We start from the raw sequence: 14,763 nt of genomic DNA, 5'->3' as shown, positions 1-14,763 counted from the left end.
TAGGTCGAATTTTGAACCCTCGACCTTCCTTTCATTTGTCGTCGAACTTTGAAACCCTCGACCTTGCCCTTCCAAACATTATTATTGGAGTCTGTTTAATTATCATTCTGGAGACCTTCCTCTATCAAAAGATCGTATTTCTAAATTTTCATAAGGTCCTCCTAGAATTCCTTCCAAAGCTTGTTGAATAATTTTTACGGATTCTGTCATCTCAAACAAGTCTGACTAAATAACGAGCTAATAAATCTCCTTCTTTTTGCCACTGAACTTTCCCAATCAAATTCGAGAGCAAGATTATGAGAGATGAGCGAGATTTTGAGAGGAGCGAGAGTGAGAGAGCGAGAGCGAGAGCGAGATACCATACAAAATTTTCCCTTTTTTTTTTCCTTTTTAATTATTACACATTCCACCTTCTTCTTTCTAATCCTTTTCTTTTTTTTTTCTTTTTTAATTTTATTTTATAAAAATAATTTCAAAAAATATATTATTATTTATTTAAACTCTAAAAAAAATAAATTAAAAAATAATATAATAACTCATAAAAATAAAAAAAAATTGTAATTAAATATCTCATTATATAAAAAATAATTACAAAATCAATATGTCCCACAAGGCAGACGTCGTCGATTTCGAGCTGGTTGTCGTCGTCGACTTCGAACTTGAGGTTGCTCGGGTTCTTCTTGATGTTGCTCTGGTACCTCTGCAGGCACTTCATAATATAATATCATTATGCTTCCACTACCCCGGACCATGTCCATGCACGTATGAAGACGAAGGACCAACCTCTAAGTCATAATGTCCTGAACCAAATGCTGGCGTCATCATCATCGGACTAACATAATCAGTTTGACTCTACATCTGCGTCATAGGGGAAACTTTTCCACATTATGTGCAACCTCATCAAAACTCATCCTCTTCCCGAACAGGTCCTCTTACATTTAGGAGCTGGTGAAGGAACAATAGGTATATCATACATATAATGAATTTCCTCCGTATAGCTTTGGTTGTCACTACATATTAGCAAGAATCTGGTTCGGAATCATTCGCAACCTCATGGAGTCTACTGTTGTTCGATCTCTGTGAATTATAAAATAATTAGACAATATCTAAAATAAATTTTAAATTAAAAAATAGATAATTATTCATTCATTTACCAGATATCCACAGCTACTCCCGGACGAGTGATGTAGCGCCTTGTGATATTATTATACCAATGAATATATTCTGGAGTGAACATCTGTGTCAAATTTGTTCAAGAGAAACCCCCACTACAATAAACCTTGCACGATAGTGCCATCGCACTACCAAATGTGCAACTTTTTCGGACTAATCTCCAGTCCTTAGGTCAATATCATGAGTACGGTTCAGTATTACAAGGCGATGGGACATCCTTGCTTGAAAAACCGAATTGTTCTCATCACCCTGTCAGGAAGATGCCACTCACCAATGTTGAAAACATATGAGAGGACTTCATCGTCTCCGCCATATGTTTTTGACCATTCGTACAAAATTAGGCAAAATATGCACAATAATTTTGTACGACTCCCAAATAACCTGAAACATAAAATATATTTATTAGAGAATATTTAAAGACAAATACAATAAAAATGTGAATAAAATAATCAATTAGGTTTAGTGTAATGTACCTGTTCAGGTTGAAGCAGATCAAACATGTTATCTTTACTGGTTGACTACATGTGTGGCTGTCTAGTCACACAAAAATTTGTTCTCTCCACCTAAATTTTTAAATTGATAATTTAGAATTTAATTAACTAGATTAGTGATATAAAAATTAAATGAATTAAAACAACATTACGAGAACGTAGCTCGTCCTCCAACTAACTGAGCGTCATTAACATGATGTAGCTGTGGAGCCATTGTTGGAAATTGTCCCAAGCCCATAGTTGCAAAAGTATGAGAGGCCCAGCTATCTCTCGAACCTCAGTTTTGTTGCTTTAGCATAGTTGTCTATACAACCATGCCAAGCATGGCTCCACCCCATGAATTACCGGCCCGCATCTATGGAGGGTTAGCTAACAGTGGCAGGAACATCAAGTGAACAAAATGACTTGATTTTATCTGAAAACAGACTTCCACCACTCATTTATAAATTTATTATGCTCGCGCAAATCTATGACAGTTTCACTTCTACATCATCTGTGAGCTCACGAAATTGTGTTCCTAAACCATATTAAACTTAACAACCTCGAATTCTCTCTTTTTTGATAACCTAAGCGAGATTCGTGAGATTTCCCTTGTCGAGGGTTGAAGTTTCGGCTTATGTATTGTTTCCAAGTTTTTCTTTGTTCGTCGAGTTCTCAACGTTCGACCTCTAGCCTCAAACTCCCAAAACAACAATATTTCTCTAATAAGTTTCAAAACAACAATATTTCTCTAATAAGTTTTGAAAACAACAATATTAATATTAAAGATCCAACATTTAGATATATCTTGTAAATATCCATGTAAATATCATACGAGAGCATAAATTTAAAAAATGGAAATAATTACAAAATAATATTTAAATATTGGTAATTATTACAAATTAAAAGGGCACATGAAATATTTGCATACAAAATCATTGTAAATTGTTTATTATAAATGTACATGATTAATATAATATAGATGACATTGGAGCATCTAATCTAGAATCTTTATAATTCTAATAAACATTACATTATTACTCTCAAGTCAACTGAACTAAAAATGATAAGACTCATATGATCAAGCTATAGACTCTATTGGAAATATATATGTTTTTTTGTTATTTTTTTTTTCAAATACAACTTCTCTTGAAATGAAAGTTTTGGATTGAAAATTTGAGAATAGTTAGAAATTATAAAATGTAGCATGTTAGAAAAGCTAACTATTGAAAAAGAAAAGTTAGAAAAAAAAAAGACATATAGGGAAAACTATACGATATGTTGGTGATATTTTCGAGATATATGGACGATTTTTCGTGGTATTTCAACAATATAACAACTTGGTAGTATGTCCACGATTTTGTAGAGCTGTTAAAGATATATCTATAAAACTATATATCGCTAATGGGATAAATCGTGGATCTGAAAAAATGATATTAGCCTCAAAGCGTTACTCGATTCTATAGATATTTTGATGAAATATCGTGATATTGTCATCTTTGATTGGAAATGACATTGACGTGTGAAATTATGTAATCAATGTCATATAGAATTGATCGAAAACGAAATTTTGAGCCCTTTGACATTTCAAGATTTCGATCGAAATTATGCTTCATGTTTGGTAGTATGATTTTTAATTAAAAATGATTATAAACAACTATGAATTACAGACAACAAAAAAGATATGGGATAGAGATAGGATAAGATACGACGATATATCAATTTAAAAAAAAAAAAAAAAAAACTAGGATAGTTGAAGATATGTTTTTTCTTATAAAAAGTCTAGGATATAGGTAAATTTAAATAAAAATACTAAATGTAATCCACTAAATCTATGAAAAATCATAACAAGTTAATGACAATAGCACAAAATACAATACAAATACTGAAATATAATATAAAAGAGCAATGCCAGAGATATTGAAATACAATAGTCAATAGAATACAATAAAAAAAAGGACTCAAATTGATCAGAGAAGAGGAAGAAGATTAGAGGAAGAAGTATGAAGATAAACAAAGAATTTATTGGTTAAATTGTTGAAGATATTCAAGTGAGTTATATTTTGCGAGACTTTTTGGAGACTCAAACTTGAAGATAGATGGTTCTAAGGTATGATCTTTTATCTATTATTTTTTTCTTTTAGTTTTGGACTGGAACAGTGAGTTTTTTAAATAGGTTATTTAGTTTTTTGTTGGAAAATATTAGATGAGCTCCTTATTTATTTTTTTTTTTTTAAAAAAAGATAAGCATAAAAACATATATGTCAAATTGCGTGTCAGATACTATACATATTTGATATGGATTTTTTGTCTCACATAAAATATTTATATTTCATAGATAAATAGTAAGAAATTTTAATTTAGTTTATTACTATTTTATTTTCTAGGAATATATTTATCTTTAAACACATTACGGTAGAATTTGATTAGATTTTACTATTATGATATTTGTAACAATGAATTATATTTTTGCAATTTGGTTCATACTAACAAATTTTAACTAAATAAAATTTTAGATTAGTACAAATTCTTTTTAGAAGTTGAATTATCGATATAGTCCCTGAAGAAAATATAGCAAAAAAAACCACTTCATTTTAAGTTGATAGAAAATTGTAAAATATATTTTTGTTTAATTGAATTCATATATCAATGAGTGTGAGAGATATTTGGAAAGGTACGTATGTAGTTGGAAAATATGTTATAAATAAGTTTTAAAAAAAACCATAAAATGGAGATTTTATTTCTTGAAACATTTTTTTTTTTGGCAAGAATTAGTAAAAAAATGAAATTTGGTTCTTTGGTAATCTTCCAATTTTGGAGAAACCAAAAGTGAAATTGTTGAAGAAATAATTATTAAATAAATGTGGTGACATTCTATTGGTGGCTAAGATGATGAGAGAAATTATTTTAAAAAAAATCGTGATAGAGGAAAAAATACAAAGCAACAACCGAAGAAAAAGAAGATGAAATTTGTGAAGGAAAATTAGGAATAAAAAGTTTTCATTTTTCTTTGGTTTTTTATTTTATTTAACCATATTCCTGCAAGAAATATAGTGGGTTAATTGTTGTTCATTGCACAAAAAAAAAAAACTTTAGAAAATAAAAGAAAAAATTACAATCCATATTTTATTAAAAAAAAATAAGGGTAGAATTATTGAATAAAACGTTTTAAAAAATAATAAAAAAAAAAATTATTTAGAGTTCAAAAAATGCACCAGATATCCTAGACTACAGTAGTTCAAAAAATACGATGACTCAAAAAAATCGATCAATTCAACCCAACCCATACGGTTTCGATTGAATTATCAACTCATTTGGGTTGGGTTGGGTTGAGTTCAAATAAATGAAAATTTTATGGGTTGGTTCATGGGTTCACCTAAAATAATCAAAACCAACTGAAAAAACTGAACTTATTAATAACTTTAAAATGTATTCTTTTTACTCATGATACAATTATATATACATATATTTATTTTAATTTGTTTATACTTTAGAAAGATAAAATCCATTATATAAACTGAAATTGAGTTGTTGATTTTAATTTAATATATGAAAATAATTAAATAAAAAATTTACATATTAACATTTTACTTCATTTTAAAACTAAAATTTAAATATATGACACGAATAACCCAACCCAACTCAACCCAAATGTTTCATTGTTAGGTGGGTTTGATTCATTTTTTAACAATAGTCATTTGGGTTGGAGAAACTTACAACCCGAATAGCTAGTTTGGGTCTAAAACGTCCTTCAACCCAACCTAAGCCAACCTACAAACACCCCTACCACAAACATATGAACAGAGCTCAGACAAAATAACTCTCTATCCCGAACTCCAGACATAACATTTCAATTTAGTTTTCCAGACAACCCCTACATAAAATAGAAAATCTAACAACCACTTCTATTTCTACCTTTTTTTTTTCTCTTTCTCTTAATATAGCAAAAAAAATTATTGTTCAAAACTAACGAACTCCATAAAGTTCATAATACCCTTAAACGTGCGGCCATGTAGCCATGTGTTTTTAGTGTTCTGAAAAAACTGTGTCCTGTTATGGATTTCATCATAGTCAAGCCGATCATACTTTATTTTATACACTCAGATAATAACAAAATCTAAATTTTCATTATTCATGTAGATGATATTCTCATAGGTAATGATGAAACAAGTTTAGTTGATCTTAGAAAAAAAAAAATTGCATGTGAGTTTCAAATTAAGAATCTAAGAATATTGAAATACTTCCTAGGAATGAAATTTACAAAATAAAAGAAGCGTATCCTATGAAGCACAAACACAGATACAGCTACACGATACAAATACGATTGGATACGGCGATTCATCAATTTCTAAAAAACTAAGATACTGATACGTCTAAGGATGTGTCATTTTTTTATATATATTTCTAAAAAACGAGGATACTAATACGTTGAAGATATTTTTTTTTTTCTTTAAAAAAATCTAGGATGTAGATAAATTTAGCATACAAGTTAATAACAATAGCACAAAATAGAATACAAACACTGAAATACAATAAAAAAAAAAAGCAACATCTAAGATGTTGAAGTACAATAGTTAATAAAATGTAATAGAAAAGTGACTCACATTGCGAAGAAGAAGAATAAGAAGATTAGAGGGAGAAGTATGAAGATAAATGAAGAACTTATTGTTGAAAATATCCAAATGGTTTATATTTTGGTGGACTTTGTGGGGACTCAAATGTGAAGATGAAGATTAGATTATTCTAGTATAGGGTTTAGTTCGTTATTTATTATTTTTTTCTTTAAGTTTTGAACTCGAGTAGTGATTTTTTTAAATAGATTGCCTAATTTTAGATTGGGAAAGATTAGATGAGTTACTTATTTTTTTTCTTAAAAAAGAAAAGTACACATAGAAATAGATACGTCAAATCGGGTGTCAGATACGTATCTGGAAAATATCTAGAAGTATCGGTATCCAATACGTGTCTGATACTGATTCTTTGCCTCACATGAAGTATCTGTGCTTTATAGAGCGCATCATTGTTAACCAAAGAAAGTATGCCCTTAACTTATTCGAAGAAACAGGCTTACTTAGTAGCAAGGTTGCTGAAACCCCTATTGAACCTAATCTAAAGCTACATTTAGCAAAAACAGAAGGAATAAAGGACAAGGAACAATATCAGACTTGTTGGAAGATTAATTTATGTCTCACATATTACGATATTGCATATGTTGTGGGCATGGTTAGCCAGTATGTGCATGCTCTTGGACTGATTTATTTTGAAGTTGTCTATAGAATTTTGAGGTATTTGAAAGGATCCCTTGAAAAAGATATTTATTCAAGAGGAATAACCAATTTCAAATAGAAGTCTATACTTGTGCAAATTGGGCAAGAAGTATTTAGAAGATCTACCTCTTTATTGTTTATTCATTGGAGTAAATTTAATAATTTGGAGAAGTTACAAAAGTAGAATGTGGTGCCAAAAATAATGTTGAAACCGAGTTTAGAGCCGACTCATAGAATTTGTGTGAGGATATTAGAGATGTTCATTTAACTTGCAGGAACCCACCCTGAATGGACAGGAAATCCCAATTGCATGAAAAATGTGGGAGGAAGTGGAGAACATTCTTTCCCATTGGCAATACGGGTTGGGGACCGTGTCGTGACCTAACCCTACACCACCCTGCCTAATTATGTATACACACACATACATATAAAAAAATATTTTAAAACCTTTCTTAAGCGTCCCTCACTCCTTTGTTTCTAACTTTCTAATCTTTCTACCTTACGTTTTGTTTTGTGTTTTGTCCTAGTCCTTGAACGTTAGTTTAATTTAATTTAATTTAAGTTTTTCGAAACTTCAATGCAATAAATCCACTGTCCATCTTCCTTTACCCTTTTGTCCTTGAAAGCATTATAGCTAGAGTCATGCTTAATTTAATTTAAATTTTCTACATTGAGCTCTCGACTGATTTTGCTGCTTTTTCAATAGATTTTGTGTCCAATGCTGTCTTGTGAATAGTATTAGAGCTCTCTACAGATTTTGTTACTAGGATGATTTTTGTTATAAATGAATTATATGTTGATTCGGATAGAATTGCACATAGTTATTGAATTTGTTAGGAAATTTTATAATGTTTTGTATAAATGAAAATTGTATTGAAAATGCTTTATTTAAAGAATTAAAAAAAAAAGGGTCAAAAACTTGTTTGATTGAAATTAAATGAAAGATTGGTAAAAAGATCAAGATAGAGAATTTTTTCCATGAAGAACCTGATCTCCTGGGAAATTTCACAATAATAGAGAATGGAATAGGAGGCGGTGGCAGGAACGGGGAAGCCTATCCCATCCTTGCCCCGTGGATATCTCTGGAATATATGGATGAAAAGGATACTTAAAAAATCGAAGATTTCTTTCACTACATCTATATGAATTTATTGCCAATAAAGCTACCCTGAAAAGAAACAATTTGTGAAAGTGTTGTTGGAATTTCTATACTTGTGTATGAATATTAAGTGTTAAATATTTTCCTTTCCTGTCTTAATCATTTCCATATTTGTAAGAGAAAAATCTAAAATTGTACCTTTTCAACAGGAAAGTATAATCTTATTCCCTCGAAATTAAGACTTCAGTACTGTGGAACTACATCATCTCAAACAGAATAACATAATAATCATTAAAAGAATCATTAAGCAGAAGTAATCATATTTACAAAGCTCGATTCAATATTTACAATCCTTAAGATTAAAAAAAAAAAAAGAAAAATTTAACAATTTTATGCACAAAACTCCACCCAATAAAAGCAGCAAAGTTCATGATAGTTCAATTCACTTATGATTTAAAGTAGCCCTCCTGAACTCAAATCCCTTACCACTACTATGTACCCTTTTCTATAATTTTTTTTTTTTTTTGGGTAAAAATATTTACTCTCATCTTTGAGCACCTAACCTCCTAAAGAGGGGCAAAGACAACCCCAAAATAGATAAAGAAAAAGAAAATATATAGACATAATTAGCAAAGCTGATAGGAGATCAGCCAACAGTTCCAAACCCAGCAGAAGGTGGAGTCACAGAAGTAAATATGTAGAGCTGTACAGTTTACCCAGTTAAGGCCTTCCCTTTCATTTACTTGTAGAGGGAGTACCTAGCGGTTGCCTTTGTTACGGCTGTGACGACAACAAGTTAGTCTGAGCCTGCAAGTAATGAATGTAATGTTGAATTCGTTGCTTATTGCACAAAGTTAGCGAAAATGGAGAGTTAAGGGATTCAGCTTCTCCCAAAATGAATGAAAACAGAAGAATGGCTTTGGAGTATGAAGCAGCAGCATTGTCCTTGTTTTTCATGTATTGATCTACCTGGAAAGAACATAGTTGAGAATGATAAACAGGAAGAACTTTCAAGGAAAAGACAAGTAATAATAGGATCAAATTATAATGTTAGTCCTCACTAAAATTTAGTAAGCTTTGCCAATTTCATCCTTAAACTCTGTACAACTAAGGTTTGTCCAGTAAAAGTGTCATTAATTAGTCAATGGTGTTAATGCCTACATATAATTCAATTTCAAACTTCAGAAACCAAACTATAACTTTTCAAGGGTTAAGAACCAAGTAGAAGTAACAATAATAGCAAAAGTAAAGGTTGCTTACAGCACCACTTTTCCCAACGGCAATTGCCTTTTGGAATATAATTTCCATAGCATCAGGTACCACAGTCGCACCTACAAATAATTTCAAAAACATAATGTAAACGACAAACTTAACAATCAAATTGGGAAGAACGAGAACGAAAATAGAGCATAAGACAATTCAAACCATCAATCTCTTGGATATTTTGAGATAACTTCTCGGTCTGATCTACTGCAGCAATAAACCCTAGCTGTGCCCACTTAGAAACAGATGTTGGGCTATTAAAATCTACATTTTTTTCCTTATTTGCAGCGTAGTCAGCATCTTTCTGACTAGGGGTAGAATCTATTCCCAAACTACTTTTTGAAGATTCGCTTTTGTCATAACTCAGCCAAGCACCACTAATTTCAACGGCTTCCTTCCATAAAGCTAAAGCAACTAATTCAACTGAAAATGATTCCAAAAACATCCCTGCATTACACTGCATAAGTAACAATCAGGGCTCCAAATTCATCCTCAAAAAATGTGAAATATTTGTACAACCATGATTTGATACTCCATCAAATTCCCATAAAAACAGATGCACGTATTTGAAAATGAGAAAATGGAAATTGAGAATGCAGAAAAGTGAATCCATCCTTTTGTGTAACAATCTAATTTGTACTCACCTTTTCTTGTGACAAATCTGAGAGAACCTGAACATACTGATTAAGTAACTGGAGCCTGGTAGAGGGATGCAACATGGATAGTCCTTGTACTTTTCTTAACATGGATTCTGCACATGGCATTGAGAATTGACCTTGGCTCCTTGAACTTTCTCCAATATCTCTTGTACTAGCAATAAGTTCCTTTTTCTGGGTTTTGGCTATCATATCCTGATCGATACTAAAAGCATGGGAAACTCTCGATGAACAACCTTGTAATGATGTTTCAATGTGATAAGAAGAGGTCACCATTGAAGGACAATGAGCATTCACGAGAACATAATCTTTCTCAATTGACTCCATTGAATCAGAAACTGAGGGCAAAAAAAGCCAAACATAGTGTAAAATAATAATAATAAATAAATAAAATAAGGTAAAAAGAGCATATCTAGAACTAGATCAGGATAAAACAGACCTTCAATCTTACTCAGGGATTGTTGAATACAATCAAGAGATTTTCTTTGCTCATCTACTCCAAGATTGAGCACTGGCTCAATAGGTTGTTCCCTCACCGAACTGCAAATGTTTTTCCCTCTGTATATTGTGTTATGTATGGATGAACTAGTGATTTCTGAAACTCTGTTCGATGATTCAATAGGTTGTTCTGTGTGGGGGTTAACCTTTACTGCTTCTGAGCTGGCTGATTCAAATGACTGAACAACAGGTGTTGTCTCAACAGCTTTATTTGATCTACTACCATATATAATATATATCAGTTTTGCAATTTCTGCTTCAACGTGTACCAAGTATCAATCCTCAACATGAACACAAGATCTATGCATACCAAATGCATGGTTATCTAAACAGATGAAAATTATACCTTGGCTCCTGAAAAAATTTGTGATTGAAGAACTCCTTGAATGAAAGCCGTTCCACTGCAAATTGAAAGACTTGCATTTTAATTTAAGTATAAACATTAATAATTGTATTTACTAGTATGAAATCTCCAAAATGTTTGAAAGCTCTAAAGGAAAAACAAAAATCTGCCACCTCCGATTAATTATCCCAGCACCCTTGCACACTTACAAACTGCATCACAGCAACAAATACCTGGATTTTGACGTAAAAGGCTTCTGCAAAGATTCAAAGAATCGGGATGTAGCTCTTCCAAGGCACCTTTAGGAAATCTTAGCTCAGTGGATTCGAAGATATTCTGGAAGAGCTGTATCAAGCATGGAGAGTCGGGCAATAAAACATTGTTTAAAAACAATCTCACTGCAAGCTTCATTAATAATATCTTTAACTTGATTTTGTATGGACTATGGTAATCACTAGAGTAGATAAGTATGCTAATTCCCCTAACCTGTAATGGATGATTGCCACTAAATGGAGGCTTCCCTGTCAATAGCTGAAACAAAATTGCTCCAACACTCCATAAATCAGCCTGCACATATGCATAAGTATAAAATCAGAATTGAAAGAATTTAAGCAGAAAGACTGAGAATGGGACGGCATTTTGTTTATGTTTATTCACCTTGGCATCATATTTTTTGTTCTGAATAATTTCCGGAGCCATATATAAAGGTGAACCACAAAGTGTATCGGCCAACATCTGATCTGCTAAGGACCTGAGAAGAAAAGAAGTTAGTACACTTCACTCATCCATCTGTTTACTTGATTATAATGTTAAGGAGAAAAGAAGACGCCAGTATGTCTGAGTAAGAAAAATCTTCAAAACAATTTCCAGCAAGGTAAACTTGACTTCCTGATGCACAGATGTCGGATTTGAATTCTCAATATAAGTTACTACAAGCAGTAGAGTCATATATCTTGTTTGTCTGCAGATTTGCAAAAGTGCTAGATCCTACAGAACAGACCAGACAGATTAGGGTACATATCAGATTACAGATATTGGTAAGAGTGAGAACAAATGGTTTGATATTCATTGAATAAATGGTTTCATATTCATTTCACTGTTTTTTCATATCCGTAAATGTCCGAGCCGATTATTCAGAACTGTCTGGCCCTCTACTAGATTTGATTGTCCAAAAAAAAACTCACAAGATATTAAAGTTCTGGTAGGTGTACACCATGATTTGAACTCATTTCTTCTAAACTCATCATTATTTACATTGACTTGACCACTAGGCCAACTCAGGGTGGTTGATACAATTTTAAACATTGAAATTTAAAGATCCTTCATGACAACCGTATGACAAAAATATATAAAATGAGACGGGGGTATGAAACTGAATTTTTATGGAATAAAATGAAAGAATACATGAGGACATGAGGAAAAAAGCCCGAAGAAAAGGAGCCTGAACCTAACAATATAAAAAGACCCCAATACATTCATGATTACAAATAGGCCAAGTAACCAATGCCCATAATGAGGCATTAAATCTGGCCACCTCCCAACCTTGCCATTCGCTCTCTCAACCTCTCTAACAACTCTATTGTTCCTTTCTTGCCGTATACCCTACAAAACAGCAAAGAAGGTAGCTTGCTATTTGCCACAAACTTTGCCCTTCTCCCTAAACGGAGGATTCAGGAGCACCTTCTCCAACATCGATCTATCATCTCTATCTAAGCCCCACACACACCAAACGAGGTCCTCCAATTAATCCAAAGAAACAAAACTAGTAATCCCACAACAAATGATCAAGGTCCTCTTCATGCCTCCTGCAAAAAACGCACCATTGGCAAAACAACACATAGGAAAAATGCCTTTGGACATGATCCAAGGCATCAACTCTCCCATGTAAAACCTGTCATACAAAAACCTTAACCTCTAAAACCGAAGGATTCCACTTGTCTCTGATCCCTTCGGTAGGCATTATTCTTGATGCAATCAGTAAACTGAAATTCATGCATGAAATTGTTGTAAAGCAACTAAGATTAAGAATGCATGTTGCAAGATTGGGACTCACCATACAGAAGTAGAAAATCAAATCAAAAGATGACAGAAAAAGGTTTTAAATGTCTAAATGCAAACATTAAGAACCCCACCTTGCAAATCCAAAATCTCCGATCTTCAACACCGAAGTCCCTTCGTTAGAAGACAACAGCAAGTTCTGCAAATTTCGCCAAGAAACAGGAAAAAGTGGAAAGAACCAAAACATTTCATGTCAAAATCATATCATACTGACAAATTCAACAGATAACCATTCATATAGTATGTAAGAAATAAAAGTCCGAAAGTAAAAACAAGGCACTCGTCCAAAAGTACATCGGGCTCAAGATAAGTTTTGACATCAACAGATACATAGCAGCAAGAAGATCGAAAATATCAAAGCCTTAGAAGCTCTACATATTAAGATGACAGTAGAATACCTGAGGCTTTAAATCTCTATGAATGAGGTGTTTCTCTTGAAGAACTTTCAAGCCAGCAGCTGCCATATCCATCACACAGAATCAACCTTACTAAAAAAAATAAAAGATAATAGCCAAACACACTCATTGATAACAGTAACGCTTCAAATTATTGAAGGCATTAATAATGACAAAAGTATGAATCATCACAAGGCAAGTATAGCATATAAGATACTCGAGCACTTTGCATATAATCCCAATTCCCAAACAAACAAGCCAATTGAAAACAGAGTAACAACATACCCAATTGTCTCATTAAGTTTCTAGCAACAGCTTCTGATACTTTTCCATGGAGATTAATATAGTCCCAGAGGTCACCACCATCACAATACTCCAGAACAAGATAAATCCTATCATCAGTCTGCAAACCAAATCAGAACAAACTTCGCTTAAAAACATTCAACCCTTAAAATCAAAAGTGTAAACAAAAAAGAAACAAAAAGGGGAGTAGCAAAAAATCCACCTGAATGGCTTCGAAGAGACGAATGATATTGGGATGATTGATCGTGCTGAGAATAGAAATCTCTCTGAACAAACTGTCACAAACTTTAGGACTAAGTTGCTTTCTTTGAATCTCCTTAACGGCGACAACCGTACCCAAGTGCCTATGCCTTGACTTCCACACTACGGCGAACGAACCCGACCCGAGTTTCTCCCCCAATATGTAGTTACCGATCAAACGGCAATTGTTGGGGGTTAAATCATCAAAATCCATAACGGAATTTAATGAAGGAAGAACAAAAACAACCAGTTGACTGAAGAAGGGCAACTGGGTTTTGTTATGGGTCGGGGAACAAGACGAGGCACTTGGAAAGATTCATGGGAAAGACTTCAAATTGTGGGAGAATGAGAGTAAAGATTTGTGGGTTTTATGGGTAAATGAGTGAGGAAATAGTTGAGAAAATGATTGAAGAGAAGCATTTCAAGGAAGAGGAAACTCGTTTGAGGGAATTTCTATGGATGAATTTCAGGGAAAATTCGTTTGAGAGGAAACTTTTTTTTGGGTTTAGAAGAATGGGAAGAATTTCAGAGGATCTTTTTATCATCATCACTTCATCCATATCGTGGAAAAATTAAAATCAACTGTTTTCAAATTTTGGGTTTGAAAATTCTCTTTTTTATTTTATTTTATTTTATTTATTTGTTTATTTATTATTATTATTATTATTATTATTATTATTATTTCTCCCATCTTCTCACGCTCTAACTTTATGAACAAATTATAGTTTTTTGTCCTCGGCTAGTTCTAGTTTTCAAAGGAATTTTAATCTTAATATTTGGAAAATATGGTTGGAGATAATTCAATTGTTTTAAATTTTAATTTTTCTTACTCACCAAATCTAATCTAAAATATTTGGATTTTTGTTTATTGGAGTTACTTAGATCATCATTAAAATTTTTATTCTAAGAAAAAGTAAAATATTAATGATGAACATCTCTTTATTTATCGTCAAATATTGAATTAAGATTTCTTTTAGAAATTAGAAAATTAAAATTTT

The 14,763-nt window shown here is 32.3% G+C and overlaps 1 protein-coding gene across 4 annotated transcripts; it reads right to left on the bottom strand.

Moving 5' to 3' along the window:
• Positions 1-8,307: 8,307 nt before the first annotated feature.
• Positions 8,308-14,340, bottom strand: LOC120067075 (serine/threonine-protein kinase ATG1a). Of its 4 annotated transcripts, none has more exons than XM_039018459.1 (13): positions 13,728-14,337; positions 13,508-13,625; positions 13,226-13,284; positions 12,902-12,966; positions 11,427-11,520; positions 11,256-11,336; positions 11,003-11,114; positions 10,773-10,827; positions 10,368-10,645; positions 9,917-10,266; positions 9,435-9,729; positions 9,270-9,340; positions 8,308-8,978 (listed from the first exon to the last, which is right to left on the bottom strand). In XM_039018459.1, exons 1-13 carry the CDS (start codon positions 13,977-13,979, stop codon positions 8,784-8,786), a joined length of 2,025 nt encoding a protein of 674 aa, XP_038874387.1. In that variant the 5' UTR covers positions 13,980-14,337; the 3' UTR covers positions 8,308-8,783. The 4 variants fall into 4 exon arrangements, with proteins under 4 accessions (XP_038874387.1, XP_038874388.1, XP_038874391.1 ...); XM_039018460.1 differs by having other exon boundaries at positions 10,368-10,642; XM_039018462.1 differs by having other exon boundaries at positions 8,818-8,974; positions 13,728-14,340.
• Positions 14,341-14,763: the final 423 nt, after the last annotated feature.

This window comes from Benincasa hispida, chromosome 12 (assembly GCF_009727055.1).
Source record: "Benincasa hispida cultivar B227 chromosome 12, ASM972705v1, whole genome shotgun sequence".
NCBI classification, from domain to species: Eukaryota; Viridiplantae; Streptophyta; class Magnoliopsida; order Cucurbitales; family Cucurbitaceae; genus Benincasa; species Benincasa hispida.
This window is presented reverse-complemented; position numbering and strand designations above follow the sequence as displayed.